The sequence below is a fragment of the Cyprinus carpio genome, chromosome A18 (genome assembly GCF_018340385.1).
Source record: "Cyprinus carpio isolate SPL01 chromosome A18, ASM1834038v1, whole genome shotgun sequence".
NCBI classification, from domain to species: Eukaryota; Metazoa; Chordata; class Actinopteri; order Cypriniformes; family Cyprinidae; genus Cyprinus; species Cyprinus carpio.
In genome coordinates, this window is record NC_056589.1 from 24,530,937 (window position 1) to 24,557,256 (window position 26,320).

Below are 26,320 nucleotides of genomic sequence, written 5' to 3' on the forward strand. Positions count from 1 at the left end.
TTGTATCTGTATTTTTATTTTTTTTCACCTTATTTCAAATTACCGACTCACACTTTTCTCATCCAAATTTTACAAGTTGAAAGTTACGACACACGCACAATGCTGACTGACTCCGAGTCTGATCGACTCAGGTATTACACACAACGTTAAACAGACCCAGTCCTCCATGTAGACCTCTACTACTGATATCACACTTTTTATTCAATTGCATAAATCAGATTTTAATTGCACTGGTCATATTTATTATAAATTTACGTTCAAGATTAATGTTAAAATAGGATATTTTCACAGATTTTGATTTCAATTTATTCAAATAAATCATATAATAAATCAATTTAGCCGAATCATTTAATTAAAATAACTGATTCAAAATAACAATTTATTCATAAATCAGTCATCTCCACCATCTTGAGTCATGCTAATATTTTCTTTCCCTAATATCAGTTTTCCATCTCTTCACCTTCCTTCCCTTCTGTTCCTGACTCTTATTCTTTCTCTCTCATTTTTTTCTGTTATCTGTGTTTTTGAGCCTGCTGATTTCTCCTGCTAGTCACGCTGTTGTTGTGGAGTAAATCAGTACAGCTGTGCAGCACTGAGAGGAGGGAAAGAAAGCTTCAAAGCATACCGAAACCCTATAAAACACACACAAACCACTCACTGCTATGACTTATGCTAATCTTTGTGCCATCTAAAGGACGCTGCAAGGAAATGCAATAGTCATGACTGCACTAAACAACTCTTTATATTTGCATTTTAAATTTGGAGTATGACTTTTAAGTCATACCTTGCAGAAACGTATCAGGACTGAGAGGAAATAGGGTGGTTTTGCACTGTCTGCAGCACCTGTAACAGATGGAACTAAAATATAAAGGCTAAGGGCACAAGAGTGTCAAGATGAAACGCGTGTGTATGTCATGGAGATGTTCTGGTGTGTGGGTGAGCTGTAAGTGAACATGTGTGTCTGTGTTTCGTATCTTGGCAGTATATCATGGCGTGTAACTCCCGCTGAAGGTTTTACTGGGGGGCAGGAGGAAACTGGCCTCTGATCACAGACGCAGGTTTAAGCACAGCATTGGTCTCAGTGCCGGGTCAAAGGCATTAAAACCACAATATGAGTCCTCTGTCTGTCTGCGGCCCCTCCGCATACCCCTGGTCTGGCTGTGGGTTTTGAGAAAGAGAGAGAGGTCCTGGAACCTTCAGCACAGGATCTGTCTCAGATCTCAAATACGAGCTGGCCTGCCGGTGACCCACAGTTCTATGGGAAATTATTTTTAGTTTTAAAAAGAGGGTAGTGAAGAGTGTGGAGAATTGGGTAGAGGGATGGAGGGAAAAAGAGGGACAGAAAGCATGAAGGAGCGAGTCCTGTTTAGGGTTGGGAATCGATAATAGGTTCTTATTTAGATTTTTAAACAATGCTGGCAAGACTTTGATGATGTTGTCACCATCATTCCACCAACATGTCTGGAGCGTCATAAAATATGATGCATATTAGAAAATAAAACTTTGCTGCTGTGATGTTGGCCTTTTTATCTAATTGATTTCATTTAGATTACATTTTCAAAATGTATTTATTCTAATTTCTTAAAATCAGCATACTGTAAATCTGTTTATTGTGAAAACAATTAAATTGAATTAGTTGAATATGGTTCAAATATGGCTAACTATTGCATACTGCCTTTACACGCCTTTAGACTTTTTTTTTTTAACAACAAAATCAATCCATGGTGTAAGTTTAGGCATGTGCATTTTTTACGAATTACGCAAAAACAAGTTAATTGTTTTAATGGATTTGTTAAGGAACTGAAATCCAAATTGGAACCAGAATAAATACATCCTATAATTCCCAACCCCATAGCTCTTTTACTATGTTCTCAGCTATCTGGAATATGAGGGGTCCATTCTGTTATTGCAACCAGATATCGGTTTACTCTGATTCGATAAATTTTCACACAAACACGCAAGTGCTGTTTTCTCTTATATCAATCATTGTTGTCTTTTACGAGGTAAAGTGTGGGCTGGTATTTTTAAGATTGCACCACACGTGTGAGATTGTGCGTGTGTTGCAGGTGTTTTGGGCAGCTGTGTGGTAGGGAGTTGTTTTGTGCTGTGGGAAAGACAGGAGAAAGAGAGGAGGAGAAGAAAAGCAGGAAGGGAAACTAAAATAAAACAAATGCATCATAGCATGACTAATGTTTGCTTGAGATGTGGGACTGCAGGATATTTCTTAAAACAGGAAACAGCACATTTCTTCTTGAATTGCATCTAGCCTGTGACATGCTGTGAGTTGACCTTCTGCTGTCATCCCTCCTCATACGTGTCTTCAACTCTCTCTCTCACACACACACACATATTCCTGTAGGGATTAATTGTTGTGGAAATGGATCAATAAAAGGATATGCTGATCTACCACTCCAGAGTCAGGTCTTGGCCCCCATCTATTCATCACAGCTAATAAAGACAAGAGACACCCACAACACAAGGTTAAAATGACCTCTGTATCTGCACCATGAACTTTCCACGACACACATAGATCCATTACTACTCACTTGAAAGGACTGCTGTTCACATATACAAATACACTCCCTCAGGCAGTTTAAAGGGACAGAGATATCTGAAAGACAGATATATTTGTATGTGTTTCTAAAGTAAGAAGGGGAAACAGTTAGTATGTATGTCACCCAGGTGCATGACACTTAATCGACAGCAGTGAAGATGAGATTAAATGTGTAGGTGTAAAACACTGAATAAGAGAGATGAATCCACCAGTGAAGGTCACTTCTTGACGGTACTGCTGTGTTCTGTATCTCTGTTTGTGTTCTTTCAGTTTCTGAGCCTCAGGCCATTTTCAAGATTACCAACAGAAATGTTCCAGTTCTCTTTTTCTCTGTTACAACACATTATTTAGTAAGACGATATTCAGAATTATGCAACATCTATTTCATCTAAGCATCAAGAGGTTGAGAGTTACTGTAAATCAGTTTCTAGAGTGTGTCCAACCATAAAAATCCTGTGATGCCAAAAGACATTGTTATGAAAGAGAAACTATGGCTGGAATATGCCCAGGCTATACTTTATACATTTATGGTAATTGACTAATTCACTTCGAAACAAAACAGTACTGCGGTACTTTTTAAACTCCATTTAATGGTACAACCATTCATTTTAGTGAGTTGATTTTGTTTATATGGTTCATGTGATTAAACAATTAATTGATCAAATACAAAAATTCAACAGCTAATATTATCCTTTGCTTTTGGATTCGCATTCTTTGTGAAATAGTTATAAAATATAAATATTAAATACTTATTAAATATTGAATTTTGTAGCATAGCTAACAACTTACCAACTGTCACACAAGACAGACAACACACACACACACACACACACACACATACACAATGAGACAGATGTATGTTGACTATACCTCTTGACGGTGGTCCGCTCCTGGCTTCAGTACGAACCAGCGGACCAAGGCCTGCTGGGATTGTGAAACACACTCAAGAAAAGAGGAGTTACTCTCTACTCCATACAACACCTTCTCCTCGACATTCCACCCTAACACTGCCAAACAGAGAGAGAGAGAGAGTGATCAGCATATCAGAAAGAAAGTAAAGCTATTTTTTGGGTTAGTGTTGAGATCCATTAGGTGAGCCCCACAGGACAATGCAGCATCTTAAAACAAAACAGGCTTTTAGTGCTTTATGCTCCATATGCACACACACACACACCCTCATATGCCTCCTTACCATCCTCTGTGTCCCAACAATGGCTGGATGGGTCTCCATGCTTGATATCTTGCCTTCTGGCCCTCCTGCAAGAACACATGAAAATATTTTTTTGGGATTCAGATTAATTTTGATTACATTTTAGACTCTTTGTTGAAAAACTAAAACATTTAAAGAGCCACTGATCAAATTAAGACAAATCGATCTTTAGTTTTTAATATTGTTTAGCATCCATTCATTTTTCAATCTTGTTGTGTGTAAAAAGAATTTTTTAAAATCCTTATTGAGTAAATCACGAACAACTGGGAGTGGGTCATGGGGTATTTGAATATTGTTGTTGAATATTGTTGAATATTGACAGTGGGGGGGGGGTCAAAAAGGCTGAGAACCACTGGATAAATTAATCATAAATCCAAAATAGCCAGGGCAATTACAAAAAATACCCATCAAAACATAACTGGCTAATCTAAAGTTTAATCTTCAGAGCAAGAAAATATGAATCTTAATGAAGCCACAAAGTGTATTTCAAACAGAGGCCTCTGACAGCAAAATAATCTCCAAAATAAACTAAAATTCCTCTCTCTGTGTGTCTCCCTATCTCTCGCTCTCTCTCTCTGCAGGACTGACCTGGCCTCCTTGCGTCAGTGGTGGACTGGAGAGCCAGGGAGAGAAAGGGCAAGAAAACTTCTCTGGCAGCTCACATACATCATCTCAACAACAAAGCAACTTTAATCAATTTGCCTGTCCAGTCCAGTCCCACTACACCCTATGGCACAGGAAAAATCAAATATTTATCATTTTCTTCTCTGTGCTGAACTCCAGGAAACAACTTACCCTGGAGAAGTAGGTCAGAAAGAGGGCACCACAAAGCCCTCTCTCTCTTTTAACTTTCTGCTATCCCAAAAACCTCAGAGCACCAAACTGCACACGGTGCACATCTCAGGGATATCGTAGGACACATGTGGCTTTGCGCTTTTTGTGTGTGCCGATAAGAAGACCGTTAAACAGAAGTGCTGACTCTGTGAATCAATGTCAAGGCTTTGCATCGACTTGTGTTTGGGACAATGAATTTATCGGTTCGTGTATGTGTATGTGTGTGTGTGTGTGTGTGTGTGTGTGTGTGTGTGTGTGTGTGTGTTACCTCTTGGAAGCTGGAATGTATCTGGAACACTGGGTGCCATCCCAAGCACAGTAGGGGTCTCTAGCCAGGCAGCATTCTGCACAGCCCTGCCCATAAATATGGCACCTGTGTAGGGACACCTGCACCAACCCGTCGCTTCCTCCAACAAACAGCTGCTGCTGCACACACACACACACACATACACACTAAGTACTAAACCAGGTGCAATGACAAAAAAAAATGCTTACTGGAGCAAACTCTCTAACAGAGTTATCAATCAGCATAATTCGTCTTTTTGGGTCTAACATTCTCTAAATAAAGAAAGTGTACATGTGACTCAGTGAAACAAGTTAACCATGAACACAACAACAATAAGCAGAATAAAAGTTACGGTGCCATTGCTTTTCTCTCAGCATGAGTCTGGCAGTCACAGCAAACCTTTCCATATAACACCCTTGTAAAAGCAAATGTTGTTCAGGAACTTATTTGAAACCATTTAGTGATTTCAAGTGGAAGCATTCACCATAGAGAATTAGAGGCAGAAGTAAAATGTTGATGAGATAATGACACAAAGTTTCCATCCAACCCCTGTATTCTCCATATAATTTCTTATCTGTACTATATTATCCTCTGCTATTAAAAAGAAAAAAGGCATTAAAAATAAATAATTATAGAAAGAATTGGCCAAGTGGCCCACTGATGTAACCATAAGGTTCTATCTTTGTGCAGAAGAAAGGAGGACAAAAGCTTTAGGGTGAACTGCAAACCTAACTATAAACTCCAAAATATAACAAGAGATAATTAGACAAATGGGAGTGTAAAGGAAAAAATTAAAGGAATGGCCAATACTCTGATAAAAAAGTACAAAACATTGGAGGCCACAAAAAGTAAATTATGAGACCAAGACCTGAAAACATTTATTTGCTGTTGCTTAAATACTGTATGACAAACAGTCCTGTAGAACCTCTGAAACAAAAACAGCTTGCTGATGAATGTCCTTTAAATAATTTAGACAATTATTTGTTTTCTTTCTTCATTCCAAGCTAAAGATTTAGTTTACTAGAACCAAGTTCTTACCTGCTTTGAGGAGATTTCCATGTTGAGGATTGGTGAGGGACTCTGGATAAATAAATGCACCAATGATGTTAATAGGTGAACTTTTTTGCTTATCATTGTGTTTAGTTTACTAGTGTTTGTTTGTTTATTGTATTTATTATTGTATTGTTTTTATTCATCCTTGCATGTTTGCGACATATACCTTGAACACCTGAAGCTCCTCTAAGATGATCTCCTCTGTGTACCAGTTTTCTTGAGTGATGCTGACAACCTTCAAAACTGATCCCATATCTGTACAGACATACACACAAAATGATGTCTTCTTAGCTCTACTGCCATCTGCTGGCTGATCAAAATGAAAGCTACTTAAATAGCTTATTTACTCTGCAAATATACTGTAATTTTTTTTTTTTTTTTAAGTTAAGTGATTATGTTTTAATAGAAAATACTATTTCAGTTTTTATACCTCAAAATTTCACATTTCATTTAATGTGTTACTTGCAGATTGTTTGTATTTATTTGTGAAATTTGATAGCAATTTATAAATTTTGGACTCCTTGCAGTTTTGGACATTATAGGTATGTAGAACATTTGTATGTTAGGCAAAATGCTGTTTTTTAGGCAGTTCACTAGGTCATTATAGCGTTTTAAAATACCAAAATAAAAATGCATCACATTTTCTAAATTTAGAAATCAATATACAAATCATATCTACTGTAGTTATTACAAATCACTAGTAACATTTGTGTTTTACCTGTGCCCAAGAACATAACAGCATACTGTCCATCTTCAGCTGCCACATGGTCCACTACAATCTGAGTGAGCCGGTACTCTGTATTGATACGAGTGAAAATTGGTCGGCCCGTCATTGGGTGCACAAAATTGTACATTAGCGGGTGCAGCCGTATAAAACTGATGACTTCATCTGGAAAGTCTTTAGTCGTTTTTATATGAGGATCATATGTCCGACTGGGGCACTATGAAAGAAAAATAAGATATTTGGTTATATATGTAGAATATATTTAACCAAAAAGTAATTACAAATATGTACTTACAAAGTGCATCATCATGAATGTTGTGTTTGTGGTAGCCAGAGATGCTCAAACAAGGATATGTATACAGGTCCTTCTCAAAAAATTAGCATATTGTGAAAAAGTTCATTATTTTCCATAATGTAATGATAAAAATTTAACTTTCATATATTTTAGATTCATTGCACACCAACTGAAATATTTCAGGTCTTTTATTGTTTTAATACTGATGATTTTGGCATACAGCTCATGAAAACCCAAAATTCCTATCTCAAAAAATTAGCATATCATGAAAAGGTTCTCTAAACGAGCTATTAACCTAATCATCTGAATCAACTAATTAACTCTAAACACCTGCAAAAGATTCCTGAGGCTTAAAAACTCCCAGCCTGGTTCATTACTCAAAACCGCAATCATGGGTAAGACTGCCGACCTGACTGCTGTCCAGAAGGCCATCATTGACACCCTCAAGCGAGAGGGTAAGACACAGAAAGAAATTTCTGAACGAATAGGCTGTTCCCAGAGTGCTGTATCAAGGCACCTCAGTGGGAAGTCTGTGGGAAGGAAAAAGTGTGGCAAAAAACGCTGCACAACGAGAAGAGGTGACCGGACCCTGAGGAAGATTGTGGAGAAGGACCGATTCCAGACCTTGGGGGACCTGCGGAAGTCTGGAGTAGAAACATCCAGAGCCACCGTGCACAGGCGTGTGCTTTTGAACCAGAAACAGCGGCAGAAGCGCCTGACCTGGGCTACAGAGAAGCAGCACTGGACTGTTGCTCAGTGGTCCAAAGTACTTTTTTTTTTTCGGATGAAAGCAAATTTTGCATGTCATTCGGAAATCAAGGTGCCAGAGTCTGGAAGAAGACTGGGGAGAAGGAAATGCCAAAATGCCTTTAGTCCAGTGTCAAGTACCCACAGTCAGTGATGGTCTGGGGTGCCATGTCAGCTGCTGGTGTTGGTCCACTGTGTTTTATCAAGGGCAGGGTCAATGCAGCTAGCTATCAGGAGATTTTGGAGCACTTCATGCTTCCATCTGCTGAAAAGCTTTATGGAGATGAAGATTTCGTTTTTTCAGCACGACCTGGCACCTGCTTACAGTGCCAAAACCACTGGTAAAATGGTTTACTGACCATGGTATTACTGTGCTCAATTGGCCTGCCAACTCTCCTGACCTGAACCCCATAGAGAATCTGTGGGATATTGTGAAGAGAAAGTTGAGAGACGCAAGACCCAACACTCTGGATGAGCTTAAGGCCGCTATCGAAGCATCCTGGGCCTCCATAACACCTCAGCAGTGCCACAGGCTGATTGCCTTCATGCCACGCCGCATTGAAGCAGTCATTTCTGCAAAAGGATTCCCGACCAAGTATTGAGTGCATAACTGAACATAATTATTTGAAGGTTGACTTTTTTTTTGTATTAAAAACACTTTTATTTTATTGGTCGGATGAAATATGCTAATTTTTTTGAGATAGGAATTTTTGGGTTTTCATGAGCTGTATGCCAAAATCATCAGTATTAAAACAATAAAAGACCTGAAATATTTCAGTTGGTGTGCAATGAATCTAAAATATATGAAAGTTTAATTTTATCATTACATTATGGAAAATAATGAACTTTTATCACAATATGCTAATTTTTTGAGAAGGACCTGTATATGTATTGGTCTAACATTTAACAATTGTGTTATTTTTGCATTGAAATGTAGTGAATAAACATGAATTAAAAAAAAATATTTTTTGGCCTTCATAGTAAAAAGTGTGTGCACCTCTGGTGTAAACAGGATTATGAAGTATGTAAAGTATTAGGTATACAGTACAGTATAATGTTATGTCTCCCTCTAGTGGTTATGTATAAAACTCCTCAAAGTGTCAGTGACTGAAAGGGAGACAAAAAAAAAAAAGCACTGAAACAGTTGTGTTACTAACAGTGCCTGGTCGTGGGTAGGGGATTCTGCCTTCATATTCCACCCAGCGATGGTCTGGTCCCTCTTTATGAGCATATGGTCCATTAAACACCGCACGGATGTCTTCCATGTTATAGACACAAACTGCTGATCCTCTAAAGATAGAACTGAGCCCAAAAATACACACAAAAAACTAAACATCCTCAATGCCACAGTAAAAGAAGGGTCATTACAAGTTGGCAACTTTTTACAAATAACAATGTTTTAAATTGCTATAATAATCTATAAAATACTTTAAACACATTTTGTATCACATCAACAATTACACATTTCAGAATGTATTTCAAGCCACAGTAGCCAGACCAAAATAAATTAAATATTGATATGCTCTCTTGTAGGAGCTGTGCCTCACCTGGTGGTGGTGAACACTCCGTACACCATTGGATTTCTTTCATCTCTTCTAGGGAGGAGAAAGATGTCCTCTGTAACACACACAATGAAAAAAGTGCACAATGAACAATTTTTGAATTCCCAAAAATATGATAAACCTGAAATATGTTTGTGAGAGGAAGCAGGAACAGAAAACACATCACTTACGTAGCTCATCAAAGTGTGTGTCCACTCCATCTGGTCCAGGAATGGAGCATACAAGTCTTGCTTTGAGGAATGTTGTCCACTTGTTTGTAAGACTTCTCAAACCTCCAACATCATTCTGCATGCAAACATAAGGGCATATAGGGTCTGTTAATTATATCATGCTGAAAGCATGTTTATCATTTAAATCCTAAATTTTATAGACTTTATAATAAAAATGAAAAAACAGCATTTGCTTCTGATTATAGCAACTTATCTAATTAAGCATGAGACTGCAGAAAACCCCAAGCCCCTTAGTTACACACAGACTTAAGAGGTACACAGACACACACACAAGAGAGACAAAGAAAGAGAGTTCAAGAAATCGAGAAGAGCGAGTGAGGGAGTTTATAATGGGAAAATAATGATCTTCTCTGTGAATTCACCAAGAGCAGGTTTCTGTCTTTAGATGCACAATAGAGCACTGAAAGGTCTTAAAATGAAAAGACATGTTGAGAACTCTTAAATGAATCCCCTCATTATAGCCAGAAGGGTTTAATCAAAGAACTCCAATGATTTCACCTACACCCACTTAAAGCAGCAAACATATTCCTGCTCTGCCATTATCCCTGTTGAATAACACACACACACTTGAGAAAAAGGGGGGGAAAGACCTAAAAGAGGTTTTGGAGTGGCGATTTCCAAATTCTTTAATCTTCAAAGATTCCCTCTCTAGTGTTAGGCCAGTTATCCAGTGAGGAATCTGGCCTCAGATAGTTTTACAGCTCACTCCTAAAGCTATAAAAACCCACCCGCTTTAGTCGAAGAATTCTGCAATAGAGCTAGGAATTTTTATAGCACACAACCCTGGAGGATGAGTCTCCAGCATTAAGGAAACTGCTTTAAATCACTGACTTTTTATAATTGCAGGCTGACAGGTGACTTGCATGGACAATTACTTAAAGTGACTACAGAGCTCTCTACAATATTTGATTCTAATTGGTCAACTGCAGCATTCTGCATTAAAATACTGTTGCATAACAACAACCGTTTTCAACATACAGTATAAACTACTGTTCAAAGTTTGGGGTCGGTAAGATTTTTTATTGTTTCTGAAAGAACTCTCCTACAGTATGTTTACCAAGGCTGCATTTATTTGATGGAAAATACAGTAAAAACAGTAATATTGTGAAATCTTATTACAATTTAAACTCTATTTTAATATATGTATTTTAATTCATTCCTGCGATGCAAAACTGGATTTTCAGTGGCCATTACACTAGTCTTAAGTGTAAAATAAAATAAAATTAATAAATACATACATACAAATTTTACTAACCCAACTGTACCATTACTAACTGTACCATTTTAAAGGTACTGTACCTGTATCAGTGCTGGTTTTATGTCTTTTGTACTCATGGTCACTCATGGTTGTATTACTATGTTTGGTCTCTCTTCTCACATAATACAATAATTTTAACTCAAAACAATATTTAATAAGCAGTACAATGTACAGTCAGACTAAACTTAACTATAATATTATTTTCTTAATAAGTGAAACAAAAAAACAGAATAAGAAAAGCTGTCTTACCTAATGTTTTTGTTTAAAACACATGGCATTTGTTTATTGCATTGATTATCCATGTGAACACAAGAGCAACTGTGGGTTTCAAAAGTTCAAAACTAGATTAAATGTAGCTAATAATATTAAATTTAAAGGTTTTGGGTGAGTAATCACCACCCAGGATCACAAACGGCAAAATTACTTCCATCTTCTGTGTGCTTTGATGACAGCCTTGTGGAAGAGAACTTTGTGAATGGAAATAATTACTCACTTCTCACAGTGCCCTTCATGGATATAAAGATGATGCTTTTGTGGTCAGTGGGATGTTTGATCTGTTGTTTCCCATAGTTTATCTTGACTTGAGATGAACGCATATCTGACATTTTATGGTTGTTTTTGTGTAATATCCCCAGCCTACATAGTGAACCCTTGTTAGGGGATGGGCAGAACACAATGTGTTAACACAATGGAGTCACTTAGCACACATATTACCCTACACAAGGGACTTCCACTGTCATCATGAACAATGACTTGGGCAGCAATTACATGGCCAGACCTCTGCTATGATTTACCCCACCTGACAACAGTGGTTTGGTCCACTTTCAGCAGATCACATCAATGGGGAACTTACCAGGAAGCCTCCCCTCCCAGGGGAAGCACATTTAATCTTATGTGCTAAGGAAGGATAAGAGAGATGAGGTGAGTTCCTCTCTGATCAGGCAGAGTGAGGACAGGTCTTACCTGGCAGATCCGGGCAACACGAGACAGCACGGTCTTGTCCTTAGTGCTCCCATCACGAGATGCCTCGCGGAAAAAGAAGTAAATCTTATCATCGTCAGGGTTGTAGGTGTCTGCGATGGGATGAGCGGATATAAACTTGCCCTCTGTGGGGACGAAAGAGAGAAAAGCTGGTCAGCTTTAATTTATTTCTGTGATGCTAATCCACCAATCACTTTATAAGGCTTACAAGAAAGTGTGGAGTCCTATTAAAAGAGCTAAGACACACTGTCTGTGTGTGTGACAGAGTATAAAGACAAAACTGTATCCTACTGTTTAGTGTAAATGCTAGGCATTTCCTTTTAGACGCACAGCAGACCGTTAAATGGGTGTTTAGGGTTGGAAAATAGACTGTGTGGGTTTAAACTCCATTAAATTACATCAACGTTCAGCTCTAAAATTCCGAAGAAAACCAAAGGTGGAAGAAAGGCAGTCATTAACTCAATGACTAGACAAAGACTATATTATGTTGGACTCTCTGCAAATGACCCAGATAGAGAGGAGAGAAGATGAAAGTGCCAGCGGTTGGTAACTCAGAGGATGTCTATAAAGGATTGGAGTGTTACTTTCAGAGTTACTCAGAGTCCAAGCAGAAGATAATAATGTTTCACATTTAGTTTTTATATATAGATATTTAAGAGGTTTAAGTCCAAAGATCATATTTATGAGCTATCTGACACTTTTATGGGCATATCAAAAAGCCCTGAGCTGAGTTAATAACAGCAAATGCAAGCTTGAAGACACTGGCAACTCACACAGACCTGACCATCAGTTACATTTTTCTGTGCTGGGTGATTTGACTCATCGTTTCTTATGATTTAAGGATCTTTTCTCCTAATTATGTGAGTTATATGTCATAGACACACAGGCAACATTTCTCTAATGTGGCACCTTTTAATGCCGTAATAACTTTTCCACAGACTGTGAGAATAAATCAGTTTGTGGTATCAGTGTATTAATGACTGTGCCTTTTTATTTTCTGTGGTTTTGGGTTTTCTCAGTCTGTCACTTATGCTTTTTATGTGTGTTAGCATGAGTCTGGGCTTGTGTGTGGCCAAAAAGCTGTTTTTATATGCACTACCATTGAAAAGTTTGGGGTAAGTATTTTAATTTAATCTATTTTTTTTTTTTTTTTTTTTCAGAATGGATGCATTATATTGATCAAAAGCGACAGTAAAGACATTTATAATGTTACAAAAGATCTCTGCTTCAAATAAATGCTCATCCTTTGAACTTTTTATTCAAACAATCCTGATAAAGATATACTATATTACAGTTTCCACAAAAATATTAAGCAGCACAATTGTTTTCAACACTGCTAATAATAAGAAATGTTTCTTGAGCACCAAATCAACATATTAAAATGATTTCTGATGGATTATTTTACAATGAAGACTGGAGTAATGGCTGGTAAAAATTCAGCTTTGCCATTAAAGGAATAAATTACATAAAAAAAAAAAAACATTTAAATAGAAAACAGTTATTTTAAATTGTATTGTATTATTGTATTATTACATAACATTATGCAGCCTAGGAATGGTAGAGTATAATAGTCACAATAAGAAACTACATTCAGGCTGCTCATTAATACAGTACCTATGGCTAAAATGCAACAAGTAAACCCTTACTGCAAAATTCCTTCATTAAACTCCCCCATTAAGAACATGTTATGCACATTAGTATTAGACTGCCCACATTAACAGAGCAACGGTTATTCAACCCTAACCCTAACTTAAAAAAAAATTAAACCTAAAACTCTTTCAGCTCTGCCTAACAGGTTGTATGTCATTCACTGAGTGCTGGTATGAGTGTATTGAACTGGACTTGTGGGGAGCACTGACCGTTGATCCAGTAGTCCTCAGAGATGTCTGTGCGAATGTAATGCTGATCTGGGGGCGGGCCAAGAGAGCGGCTAAACATGCTGTCCTTGCCCAGGAAATCAGACGTTGTGCCAGCATAGAGATAATGATCTGAAAACACAGAAACAGAGCATCTCAGCGTAAACAAACACTGATCAGCATTCTCTTGTTCTCTTTTCCTCACACGTGTAATAAGCAAGCCCAACTGAGATATTAATGTATGTTCCATAAATACTGTCTCCATAATATCCATGGCAGCTAAAATGGGTTTATGGATTATGTTTTTAGAATCACTCAGCGATTTCTATCTGAGTTATCATTTGGTGTTTGGGCCTCCACCCTACCTCGCCCATCTCTCTAAGTATGTGGTTTGGAGCAAATCTCAATGACATCAAGGAGAATATGCTCTGTGTTCTCCCAGAGTAGTTCCCTGTTGCTTATGCCTGTCTGTGTAAATAAACACACTCAACCACACTGGTGAAGGAGGACTTCAACCAAAAATAAAATCTTAGTTGCAATACTTACTTTTAACTTTTGATTATAGTCCATTTGCACACAAGGCTGGATGACTTTTATTAAGATTTGTTTTTCTTTTTTTTTTTTTTTGGAGCTTGTCACAAAATGTTTTCATTGCATTACAAATTGCAATGAAATTGCATTCTTCAAAACTCCTTTTGTGTTTTATACAAGTCAATCTTGGAATGACATGATGATGACAATTTTAACTTTTGTGTATTTATTTTTTAACTTTTCTAATTCAGGTATTTTATGAAGATTACATTTTAGCAATCCAATTTCTGCTAAGAAGGAAGAATCTGTGATGACTAGTGGCCGTAATTAATCAAACTTTGTTCAGCTGGAAAAATTCAGGCTTCAATACAACCGACAAAAATGGAACACAAGAAAAGGAAAAGGAAACTTTGGAAAGTTTACAGCTGCTATTATTGACAGGGTGTGATGTTTCTCTGCAGCCCTCCATTGGAAACATAAGGGGCTGTTTAACTTGGGTGAAAGCCTATCACGTGTAAAGAGTAAAATGCACTTTACATCAGGTTTGTGTCTTTTAGATTCAGGCTCACCTGTGAGTACTGAAGCAAAAGGCTGGTGCGGATCAAAAGGGCATTTCATTCGGCCGGATTCCACAGTGTTGCTGTGAATGTGCAACCAGGTGTCCTGCAATCATTACACAAAACACTCACCATTAATATTTACCATACAGGAAAAATTTCTTAAGAATGCTTTAAAACTCTTTCACGAATACCAGTCAATAAAACAGAAGACCTCGACAAACTCAATATAATCAGTAAGTGTGGAAACAGTCAATACTTGAATTCCTTGCCTCTTTGTGACCTTTGACCTCTAAGAAAGCACAGGTGGGATGGAATGCTCCAGTTCCACAGGTGTAGATATGGGTCCGGTTATAGATGTGCAAAACTCGAATGAAATTAGCACATTCGGTCTGAGGTAGAAAGAGAAAAAGAGAGATTGTGAGCATGTGCAGCAGCCTCGAAAACTGTTTGGACACTTATAACACATTTACTGTATCAATGTCATTGCATTAAATAGCAAAATATCTAACAAATTAGTCTTTATCAAGAAAGATATCATAAGCATACTTTTTAAGTGTTTCACAAAAAGAAGTTTGTAACATTTCAGATGAAAAAATATTCTGTTAAAAAATACCCTGTTTGTTGGAGGGAACTGACTTCATACATTCACTAACAAATCCCCTTGGGATCAAGTGATATAATATACACTACTATTTAAAGGTTGGTAAGAAAACATTTCTTATTATAAATGCTGAAAACAGTTGTGCAGCTTTATATTTTGTGGAAATTGTGATACATGCAGTGAAGTCTGCAATCTTTTACAAGACATGTTTGAGTTAGAGAGGACAGGCTGTGTATTGAAATGTTCATTCAACAGATTTATATGCTGACTGATACTTACGAGAGGGTTTTTGCCAGCCAGTATACATATATCCACCCTATCTCTTGGAGCTGGCCAGCTCAGCTGAAAGCGAGAAATACACACACACACACACAAAGCAAGTAAATTCAAGTAAAAATATGAGTAACAAATACCTACTAATTTAAATAGTCAGCATAAGTGTTTACAATTGTCTCTCGGGGAATTGTTTCAGAAAGGTAATTTAACTATGAAGTGTAAAGAGTACAAAGACTTAGATTTAGACTGAGATCAAGCCGAGACTCAAAGTAAGATTTTAAACAAAGTTTAATACATTGTATATTTAACAGATGAAAAGCTGTACACATGAAATACTGTACAAACATGAGTTCTGGGTTAAGCTCACAAGAGGGAGGATGACGTACAGATAAAGAGTGATGAAGGGGCTGCTGGCCCTGTCTCTGCACACGCTTAAGCGCTTAGCACACACAGGCCTGACCTTTGACCTTGACCTACCAGAGCAGTCTCTACATGTAATAGGCAATCCATAATTACACATGCTCGTGAGACGACTTTTCATGATTATGCTTTGAAGATTGTCATGCCTCCTGCAAACGGGCTCAATCAGTAAAATAACTGAGAACTTCTTGAAAGTGAAAGTATGAAGTGAACTAGAGAAACTCTTGAGGCAGAAACACGCAGAGACACACATAAACACACTTGAACACCCACTACCATGAATGTATTCATAAGCTAAACATATCCAGAGACTCTTACACCTTGCTATCAGGCATTTTTGTGAGATTAGAAAGGTATAAACAGTTTTGATTTGTACTTAGTTTAACCCAGATTACGTTGTCTAAGTATAGGAGTATTACCAGTCGACAAGTAACTTTGCTCTCATAATAAAACATGCACATGTTTGACAAAAGACAGATAAACACATATATTCATAAAATTTATAAAATGAACTGGGGTATAGGCTCTTGGACCATTTTATTTCAGACAATATACAGGATCTAGTTTACATTCAATGTTTCACACAAAACATGCATTTGATATAATTCTACTCACCAAATGACAAAAAAGGAGGTTTATTTGTAATTATAAGAACAATAAGAGAACAAGAAATCTGATTAATAAGTTGAGTTGAACTGTAATTTAATAAGTTGAGGTTCTAAACTGACTGGGCGAAACAACATGGTCAATCAAAAAACAATATCCAATGTAATTCTCGCCTTTTTAAAACTCTTCTAAATTATGGAAAAAATTTGCTGTTTTTCCCCAGACCACACATAAAGTCTTTACGTGCCTTTTCACAGAGACCTGATTCTGCATGTTTGCAGGTGTGAGCCCTTTAATGTGTATTTATTTACCTTTTTGGGGTGTTTATTGATGTTGTCTGGGTCCAGTAGGTAGATGTGGTCTTTGGCTCCCAGCAGTAATCTGCTTTTTTCTTCATCCAATAGGACAGTCTGAAACCGCTGTCCCTCGCTGGAACCCACAAACGGCACCACGCTTCGAGAATGGATCAGCTCTGAAGAAGTCAAATGAGGGTGAATACACATATGAAAGCACATAGCATGTACTATATGCACAAACATGCTAAATAACTGTATCAGAGCAGTGTCTTGTGCAAGCATATAAGAGCTTTATGTGTGAATATAAGAGCTTTATGTGTGAATATGTGCAAATCTCTCACTCTTCTACAGTAACAATAACTTTGGGGCTATCTGTCATCTATGTGTTCAGATTCCATCCTGATAAGATTTCATCCCCTCTTTAACATCAGCCCATCTACTAAACCTCCTTCCGCTAGCCCTTACTTCACCTGCTGAAAATGAACCAAAAGCCTCTGAGCTGTCTGAGAATTCAGCTGGATCTAATTGTTCCACCTATCAATTCTCACGTTGACACAATGGCAGATTAGCTCGATGGTTCATTTGCAGTAGGTTTCATATTTCACTTCTGCTCTCTGAGGGAGCAATGACACATTCTGTTATTCTCACTGAAGAATTGGTACGTACAAGTGGAACTCTCTAGATACATAATTCTTGAGATATTTTTGAAACACGTAATGGCATTTGACTAAAGCACGCAGTCTTAGTAGACTTGGATAGAATCCTAACATTTCTCCACCCAATGTTCTGCTCTCCATGCACACATACATAACCATCTGCCAGCAGCCTCAAAGCAAGAAAATCTGTCAGTGTGCACTTAAACACTATAGAAAGCAGGTCTGTAGATTTGTTTATTTTTTCTGATCCTCTTTTTCTTCTGTTTTGAATTCTGAATTTCACATATACACATCATTCTGTATTCATTCTTTCCATCTCTCAGTTTTCAGCTACCTCCCTACATGTCTGCCATGTACACACATCGGATAAACAACCATGTTAGGTTTGGGTCATGGAGTGTCAGACTTATGAGTCTAGAGCATCAAGAAGCTGAATAAATCCTAGGACTTAACTATTAATTCTCTGGGGTGCAGGGTCGAGGACGGGCCATTTCAGATCAATATTTATAAGACAAAAAATCCTCTCCAAAATAAAACCCCATTCATGCTAATGCCTGACTAGCTGACGCTAATCTACTCTGCAAACAGTTTTAGGTCAGAGGCCTGCTGAAAGATCCCTGCTTTGCAATGAGGTCTAGAGAGATTTATCTAGAGTTCTGGAGCATTATCTGGATCCCTCAGGGGAATAAACTCTCACTTCCTTTCATAGCAGTAGTCTGTAAATTACAGTTAGACAATGTTTGTTTGAGGATATTTAAAATGTGCATTGACAAATCCTTTACAAAAATTGAATGCTCTTTCTTAGTTAATACCAGAGACAATATAATGAGGAGAAAATGGATCTCTTGCCTTAAAAGGGATAATGTTCAAACCTATATGATTTCTTCTACATGGAAGGAGACATTTTGCAGAATGTTTGAGCTGCTTTTTTCCATTCAACAGAACGAGATGGAAACCAAGATTTGTCAAGCTCCAAAAAGGACAAAAAATTAAAAATAGTAAAAATAGTCCAGACAACTCAAATATGTATATTTAAGTTATTATTCACCAAATATTTTTCTTACAGCTGTGGTCACCATTCGCCTTCATTGTATGAACAAGGGAATCTTAAACCCCTTTCACACTGCACGTTGGACCCGGAAAATTGCCAAAACATTGCCACGTCACCTTCTGTGTGAACGCAAACACGTCCCGGGATTGATTCCGGGATCGATCCCGGGTTGGGGACCTAGTAACACTGCCGTGTTCAGTCCCGGAACGAGCTCTGTGTGAACAAAAGCCAGAACTAATGCCGTAAAGGGTGTGTCGTAGTGATGACGCACGTTATCACGCGACTCTTTTACCAGGATTTTTGAAGGCAGATCAGCATTCGCGACAAAAAAAAAAAAAATATGTGCAAACTGTAATGAAGCAGAGATCAGTTATTTCCTCACTTTCTGTGCTGATGCTGAGATTGAGTGAAAGTTAACATGCTTAGTGTTTTCGACTCGTACATTACACATAACATCCTGATGTCACGTGTCTTTACGGGACCTTTACGGGTTGTGTGTGAACGCACGCAAATATTCCTGGGTAATCACTGGCAGTGTGAAAGGGGCAAAATCTAGCAACCCGGGAACAATTGCCGGGAACAATTGCCGGGACACATTGCCTGTGTATTTTCCAGAATCGCACTGTGAAAAGGGCTTTAGATATTTTGGTATAAATAATTTAAATACCCTTATAATTTTTTTTGTTTTGAAATATTTTGAAATGTAAGCTTTGCAAACAGTTTTAGAATATTCCAGTTCAAGTACAAAGAGGCTATACTTCCATGACTAGAAGGGCCATTGCCAAAATAGGAACAGTGAACAGACTCCAACGAGAACTTCTTATAAGTCAAATTTTATAAGCATGCAGCGTAACGCTACACTTCTGTGGTTTGCTGATCGTAGTGGCTTAATAATTATTCTTATAAGAAACGCAGACTTCCTGTGGAAACATAAAGAAAATATTGTCCATTCAGTTCAGTATTTACATAGTGCTGTACAGTTCAGTCTTTACAGTGCAAGCTATTTCAGCCCTACAGGTAGGCTACATCATTTATCTTCAGGCAACAGCAAAACATAAAGGTCGATGAGTGAAATACAAACCTATGAAGCAATGGACAATTTGAGGGGTTGACAAATTAAGGTATACCCAGCTATTTGCCAGAAACTAGCCCACACATTTAAAGCTAATGCCACAGAGCAAGACTTCTTTTAAGATTTCTCAGATGGTAAAGGATTACACTCTTAGGTGTAAATAAATATCCTGCCTGTGGTTTGGGAAGAGAGCCAAACTAGTGGAAACTAGCGTAACTCTGTGTACAGTACATTAGGAAGACGCATGGCCATATTTATGACCTGCTTGTTTTACATCTGTTTAGGGAGCCATACAGTTGTAAATTCATTGTATACTATATTGTGAGTTCTTAAATTGCTGTTTTCCTATTGCAAAACAAGGCTTTGTGTTTGCATGCTTCAAGTTCATGTCTCTGCCATGCATGTCTATACCATCATGCATGTACACTTTATGTCAAACATAAGAATATATACTACTCAAAAAACAATCAATCACCTTCACTCAAGAACCCCGTACCGAAGGCGGCTGTCTTCAATAGAAATATTTACACAACCTGAAGATAATATTTTGATGTTTCACTGGACATTGTAAGCTAAGAGTGATGTTAGCAACAATAAAGAATATTGTTTACTTGACTCCAGAGAACATTATGAGATGTACTATATCTAACACTGATCAGATGTTCCCCTTTAAGAGAAAAACAAGAGAAACGTCTTGCCGATCGGCCTTGAGGTGTGCATGCAGGCCTGCATTCTTCCGTATAATGACACACTCTGTTTTAAAGGAGTGCAGTGATACAGAAACGGTGCTGATGTTTTTATGAGAGCATCTGCTCAGATGATGGATTGTGAAAGACTGTACTTCTGCATCCTCTCCAACAGGACCAAACATGGAGCGGAACAGCAAGTTTTAAGATCAAATAGATCCGCTCAGTGTAGCTTAATGGATTAGAAAATCTTGTAAAAAAGGCCAACAGGAACCAATATATCATACATAAATGTATAGGATATTATAGACGGTTTTAAATGACAATTGCGAAAAAAAAAATATATATATTTTCATTACTTTTGTATTGTTATGTATATGTATATGTATATATATAATATATATATATATATATATATATATATATATATATATATATATATATATATATATATATATATATATATATATATATTAAATTGATATATTATTATAATATATAATTTCTTTTTCTTTTTTTACTAATATTTGTTAAATTTTAGATTTATGCTTTAAAAAAAGGAAAAGAATGGCAATGGGTTAAGAAAAATTAACTAAAGTAAACACTTTTATTTAGTTTTATTTTGATTTATTTTTCTTGTATAGTTGGGCTTCCGAGTAAATTTATCTTGTTTAAAGGATGTTTACTGTTAGATATAGATTAACATATACAATATTTAATCACATTAATCTGTTAAATTTCAGATTTATGGTTAGGAAAGAAAGAGTTATTCAGATTTCCATTGTAGACACTTCAAGAAATTCTCTTCAAGAGCTCAGTCACTGCATGCACAAATCATAATTTAGCACAAGTCAGGCAGCTGTCTGTCTTTCACATAATTCTTGCCAGCACAGCAGCTAAAATATGGCAAACTGACGCACAGCATGTAGGATTTTTATGCTAAAGAAACTGAAAATAAACAGACACCCCTGCACAGTCACTCATATTTTTATTGGAGTTTCCTCATATGGATAAAGGTCTGGTTCAGTAGTGCTGGCATGATGTGGGTCAGTTTTTAAGGAGCTATAACTTTTATTTCCCTCAGTGGCATAAAACAAATACTGCATTCACTTAACTCCACAAATTGAGGCAGGGATTGAACACAGAAGAGAATGAAGAAAAAGACTTTTATCTCTTCTTGTTGGTTAGAAAAAAACATTAATATCTAAGGGATAATTTATCACTTGTCAGCACTATCAAAAACATGTTCTGGAACAACCTGGTATCTAATCAAAGTTGCTACTGATGTTGTAAAGCTCAGTGTAGATTTATCATACGTCTACGTCTTTTAACAATCCATGTGTCAGTGCACGTAAATAAGTAAGGACACGTTGTTACTTTTAACAGTTGTTTCCTTTACGCCTCACTCATTTTATAGCATCATACGTTTATCTTACCCAGAACTCCCACCCTTAATATTCTCAGCACGTGTGTGTGTGTGTGTATGTGTGTGTGTGTTTGAGCATGTACAGTAACACTGCTACGGTGTTGTCAGCATAACTCCAGTGATAAGCTAAAATGTGCTGTGCTTGTGGGATCACTGTTGAGATCAGAGAGTTAACTCCTTATTGACTTATCAAACCTTTGAAGCCACAGCTGCAGTCGAGCGATCACACACAACCACAGGTAGAGGGAGGGAGGGCGCTAACAGCATGAAACAGTGGTTAGCAAATACCGCAAGAGATGCATACAGTTACAGTGAGGTACTGGGTAAAATCCCAGACCTTAGCAGTCATGGCCTTATTTAACCTCTCATTATGAAATGGTCATTTTGTCCTAAAACTTCGGACGCAGCAAAATATACAGCACAAAGCTCATAAACAATCAAATGCAGGTGTACATGCAATGCATATTAACTGAACTAGATTTTTACATGTGAGATGTAGGGGTGGGTGATATGACCTAAATCTTAAATTATGATATGATTAATTTTATCTCATGATAACAATATATATCATGAAATTGTTATTTTAGTTTTAGGTTGTAATGATATGAAAATGCAAAATACAATTAAAATGTTTCAATCCTTGATTTTGATATCACAGCAAAAACTAGAGAGAGAGAGAGAGAGAGAGAGATACAATTAAAATGTTTCAATCCTTACTGGGGAGACTTGGGGAGAATTGAAAAGGCATATTAGATATATATAAAGTGGCAGATTATATGGGGACATTATATATATCAATATATATAAAAAAAATAATAATAATATATATATATACTTTTTTCTCCTTTGGGGAATTTTTTGGTTTATAGTCATTAAAACCAGTAAAGCCAGTAAATACAATGTATGAAACATGCATACTGCTACTGTGATATGCAGCACATCCCTTATATACACTCAATCAGTCACATATGCAGTCTAAATATTGACCTCATACAAGTGAGTTGTAAACCTCTCCGCACACCCCTACATGTACTTCAAAATGTATCCTTTAAAAATGACAAATGCTCCAGCAGATGTTTAAAATAAATACATGGAAATTCAGCAAAACACTAAAGATTTAATAGATCATTTTAGAATGAAATCATCTGCACAGAGCAACATAAAAGCTTTTTGGAATAAACAGAATGTTACATAACATTTAAAAGTCACATAAGGACAAACATTACCTTTGTAGCTGAGTTTAACTCTTGGCATGCTCTCCTTCATAGACTTCACCTCCGGCAGAGAGAAGAAGAGCATCACAAATGTACACCACCAGAAACTGGAGAACCACCCCATCCTGACCCCCATCTGGAGATGTTGATGTCTGCTCCTCTGTCTCTGTTTGTCTGGTTCCTCGGCAGACTTCATGATGGGAGAGGAGCGTTCTGCTGTGGACCTGTGATGGAGTGGACAGTTAGATGGAGTCATCTAAGGGAGTGGCTGGACATCGTTGTGGGAGGTGTGTGTATGTGCGTGTTTGAGGTCTTGTTAAATCCCAAGCTAATGTTCAGCTGCTTTACTGTGGTCTCTTTTAAGCATGTCTATGCGTTTTAGCAGCTCTGCATCAGCTGCTGCTCTATTCAAGTCCTTTCTTTTGTCCACCAACACACATACTTTCCCCCTCTCTTTCTAAATCTGTTTGTCTATAAACAAAAGGTCATCTTGATGAGGGCAGCCACTTTCAGCATTCTTTCAAATGCTTTTCTTTTATTTTCTCACCCCATCTTTCATCTGCTCTGTCTCCGTCTCCCTTTCTCTCTTCTTCAACAAACAGTATTCTAAATACTAGGGTGAAGATCGTGTCTGAATCTCTGCTTCATCAGTCAACAGAGTGGTATGAAATTGTGGGAGAGAGAGAGAAAACTGTAGTAGTCTGTCTTTATTATAGGATGTTTCCTTAGAACAAGGATTCACACTCCAAAGCAGGGGCTCTCAAAACAGTCCTATTATTTTGAATGAAGGAACAAGTGAAAGGATGAATGAAAAGGGGGCATGGAGGGACTTATACTATGTTGTCAAACAACCAACTAGTGAATTTACGTAGATCATTACTAGTGTTGCTTTAAGAGACATGAATCAAGAGACTTCTCAGCAAGGGTTTGAGCGTGTTGACAGTGTGCTGTGCTTTGGCATGCTGACAATAAAATCCTCCCCGAGAAGTTTTGTCTTTAAATTCATCTTTTAAAGCACCATTTTTTTTCCCAAAGCAACAAATTTTCAGTGCTTATTACAGGCTTCCTGTATGTTTGCTAGTGGCACACAAAGCTAGGGCTGCAAAATATATCGAAATTATCGAAATATAGCAAATGTAAATATCGCAATATGCAGATCAAAGGATGTGCGATATCTGAATCATTTTAATAATATGCTACTTAAATCAAAACGTTGCAAAAGGTCAAAGTTTTAGTTTGACACATAGCAGAGAATTGCTTGACGTTAAAAAAAGTTAAGTGCAATAAGTTGCAGAAAACAACTCTTTGCCATCTCGTCTTGCTGTCTGACACACACCTGAAGTGCGCGCACAAGCAGCATCTTGCACAGCATCTCTTCAGTTTTGCCGCACATGTGTAAAGCGCGTGCATGCACACAGAGTTAATCTAGTGTTATTTTGCATTTAATTATTACATTTCTGTACCTGAATACTACTGTTTATTTTATTCTTGTAAATTGTGTATTTCTTTTTTTTCTTTCTTTTTTTTACTTGCCTTTAATCATGTTTGAACTTTCATGTTTGATAGTTTTTGTTGTGGTATATGAAGAAGTACTTAAAGTGTATGGAAAGCAAAGTTACAATGATATAAAATTAATGTCATTAGTTTTCTTTTTTTTTTTTTTTTTTTTTCTTGTTTGTTTTAAAGTGTGTAAAATCAATTTCAATGATATTTTAAAATATTTAAAAATGAAAATTATATAACATTTTTTTCACATTCTTTCTTGGAAAAGAAAGAATCATTATAACTTATGAAAGTGACCAGCAGTTTTTTTTGATTTGGTATATGGTGATGTAATTAATGTGTATGTGAAGTTTTGTTACAATGTTTATCGCATATCGAATATCGCATTTTTTAACAAGGTATCGCATATCGCATTTTTTTTCAATATCGCACAGCCCTACTCAAAGCCTAATGCTTTGGCCATAGGAGGACTATTTTGGTTGGTGGAAGAAAAAATTTGCCAAATAACTGGTCAAATTTAGTCTTAAACCAAGGTATTCAAAATTTATTCAGCAATGTTCACTGATGTCATGAACTCCACAGTGACACAAAGGTTGAAAATCCAAACTCAGTAGTTTATTGAAGGGGTAATTCACAAACGTAACCCAAAGGCAGACAAAGGTCATACACAAACAGGCAATCCAAAGCTACAACAGAGCAAGGGGCTGAGGCAAACAGATTAATCCAGAAAACAGGCAGAGTAACAAGACCAGGAACCAAGACAAGGGAGAACCAGGATACACCATAAACACACATACTCTGTATTTGAAGTGTGTATGCATCTATGTGCTCGTATGTGGTGCAGAAGTACCATTCAATGCAATTTCAATGACCTACTGCAACCCAAACAGATTTACTAAGCTAAACAGTACATAAACAAAGTTTATCTAGTTTTTAGACATCTGTTAAAGACATATATTGTCATTAAGGAATGTTCCTCTAATACTGAACATTTACCAACAGCAGACAGTCCTATCTCTAACTCTAACTTAAAGATAAGTCAGATTTGTCTGTTTATTTAAAGAACAAGGCGACATCACAGATAGCTTTGATTATGATGGATGATACTGCATTCATGAAATGTAGAGCAGATTTAAAGGGGCTGAGAGAGCTATCTCAGAGAGCAAGTGTCACAAGGATATCAGCACAGGGGCTCTTGGGTAATGCCGGAGTCTTGTAAGTTCATATATCAAACAATAGAACTTCTTTCCAAAGTTTTTTTTTTTTCTATGTTTTCTTCCTCCTCCACAAAGACACATTTTTCTTCTCCTTTGACATTTCAGCAAACATCTCCTGGACGGCTTCCTACACCTACCACAGACATTTTTACAAAAGGTCAGTCCAAGTTCATTATTATGAGCTCAGGTTATATATTTGTGTATTTGTGTTATTCTTGGCAGGGGTCAGTCTTTTCGCTGTGGTCGTAGTGTGGAGTAAGGGTTACCCCTTGCTCTGTGTAAATAATGTTCATAACATAAGCACACACAGACACCAAGGCCATATTATGTTTTCATAATCATAACATACAATGAAAATTTGTCGTCGTTGCATTATGAGTAATTCGTATCGCGTTCAATGTGGTGGTTGTACTCTGTAAGCCTAAAATTGTTTTTTAGAGAAAATAAACAATATCCTATCATTTGACCCACATATTTTTCTGGCTTTTATTTTATATATCCCAGTCACATTATATCACACCTACCTCACATGTATCTTAGAATTTCAGCTCCCATGACTGCAAGCTGTACAGCTACTGTTTTGTTCAATAAAACAGAACAATTCGAAAGCTAAAT

At 37.1% G+C, this 26,320-nt stretch overlaps 1 protein-coding gene across 4 annotated transcripts in view; it reads right to left on the bottom strand.

Annotated features, from left to right (window-relative positions):
• LOC109109615 (semaphorin-3D-like) overlaps window positions 1–26,320 on the bottom strand; it is a 36,244-nt gene that overhangs the window by 4,145 nt on the left and 5,779 nt on the right. For 3 of the 4 annotated variants that reach the window (XR_006162501.1, XM_042775571.1, XM_042775569.1), the window contains exons 2-17: window positions 22,998–23,209; window positions 16,896–17,056; window positions 15,562–15,624; window positions 14,951–15,070; window positions 14,691–14,784; window positions 13,594–13,722; window positions 11,717–11,859; window positions 9,436–9,550; window positions 9,251–9,320; window positions 8,861–9,005; window positions 6,656–6,878; window positions 6,104–6,192; window positions 5,923–5,964; window positions 4,867–5,024; window positions 3,747–3,811; window positions 3,425–3,561 (exon numbers count right to left, since the gene is read on the bottom strand). Coding sequence is in view for 3 of the 4 variants with exons in the window: in XM_042775571.1 (XP_042631505.1) it covers window positions 3,425–3,561; window positions 3,747–3,811; window positions 4,867–5,024; window positions 5,923–5,964; window positions 6,104–6,192; window positions 6,656–6,878; window positions 8,861–9,005; window positions 9,251–9,320; window positions 9,436–9,550; window positions 11,717–11,859; window positions 13,594–13,722; window positions 14,691–14,784; window positions 14,951–15,070; window positions 15,562–15,624; window positions 16,896–17,056; window positions 22,998–23,181 (1,938 nt within the window). In the remaining variant the exon portion in view is untranslated. The remainder of the gene's footprint in view (window positions 1–3,424; window positions 3,562–3,746; window positions 3,812–4,866; window positions 5,025–5,922; window positions 5,965–6,103; window positions 6,193–6,655; window positions 6,879–8,860; window positions 9,006–9,250; window positions 9,321–9,435; window positions 9,551–11,716; window positions 11,860–13,593; window positions 13,723–14,690; window positions 14,785–14,950; window positions 15,071–15,561; window positions 15,625–16,895; window positions 17,057–22,997; window positions 23,210–26,320) is intronic. The other variant, XM_042775572.1, reaches the window with a different exon arrangement.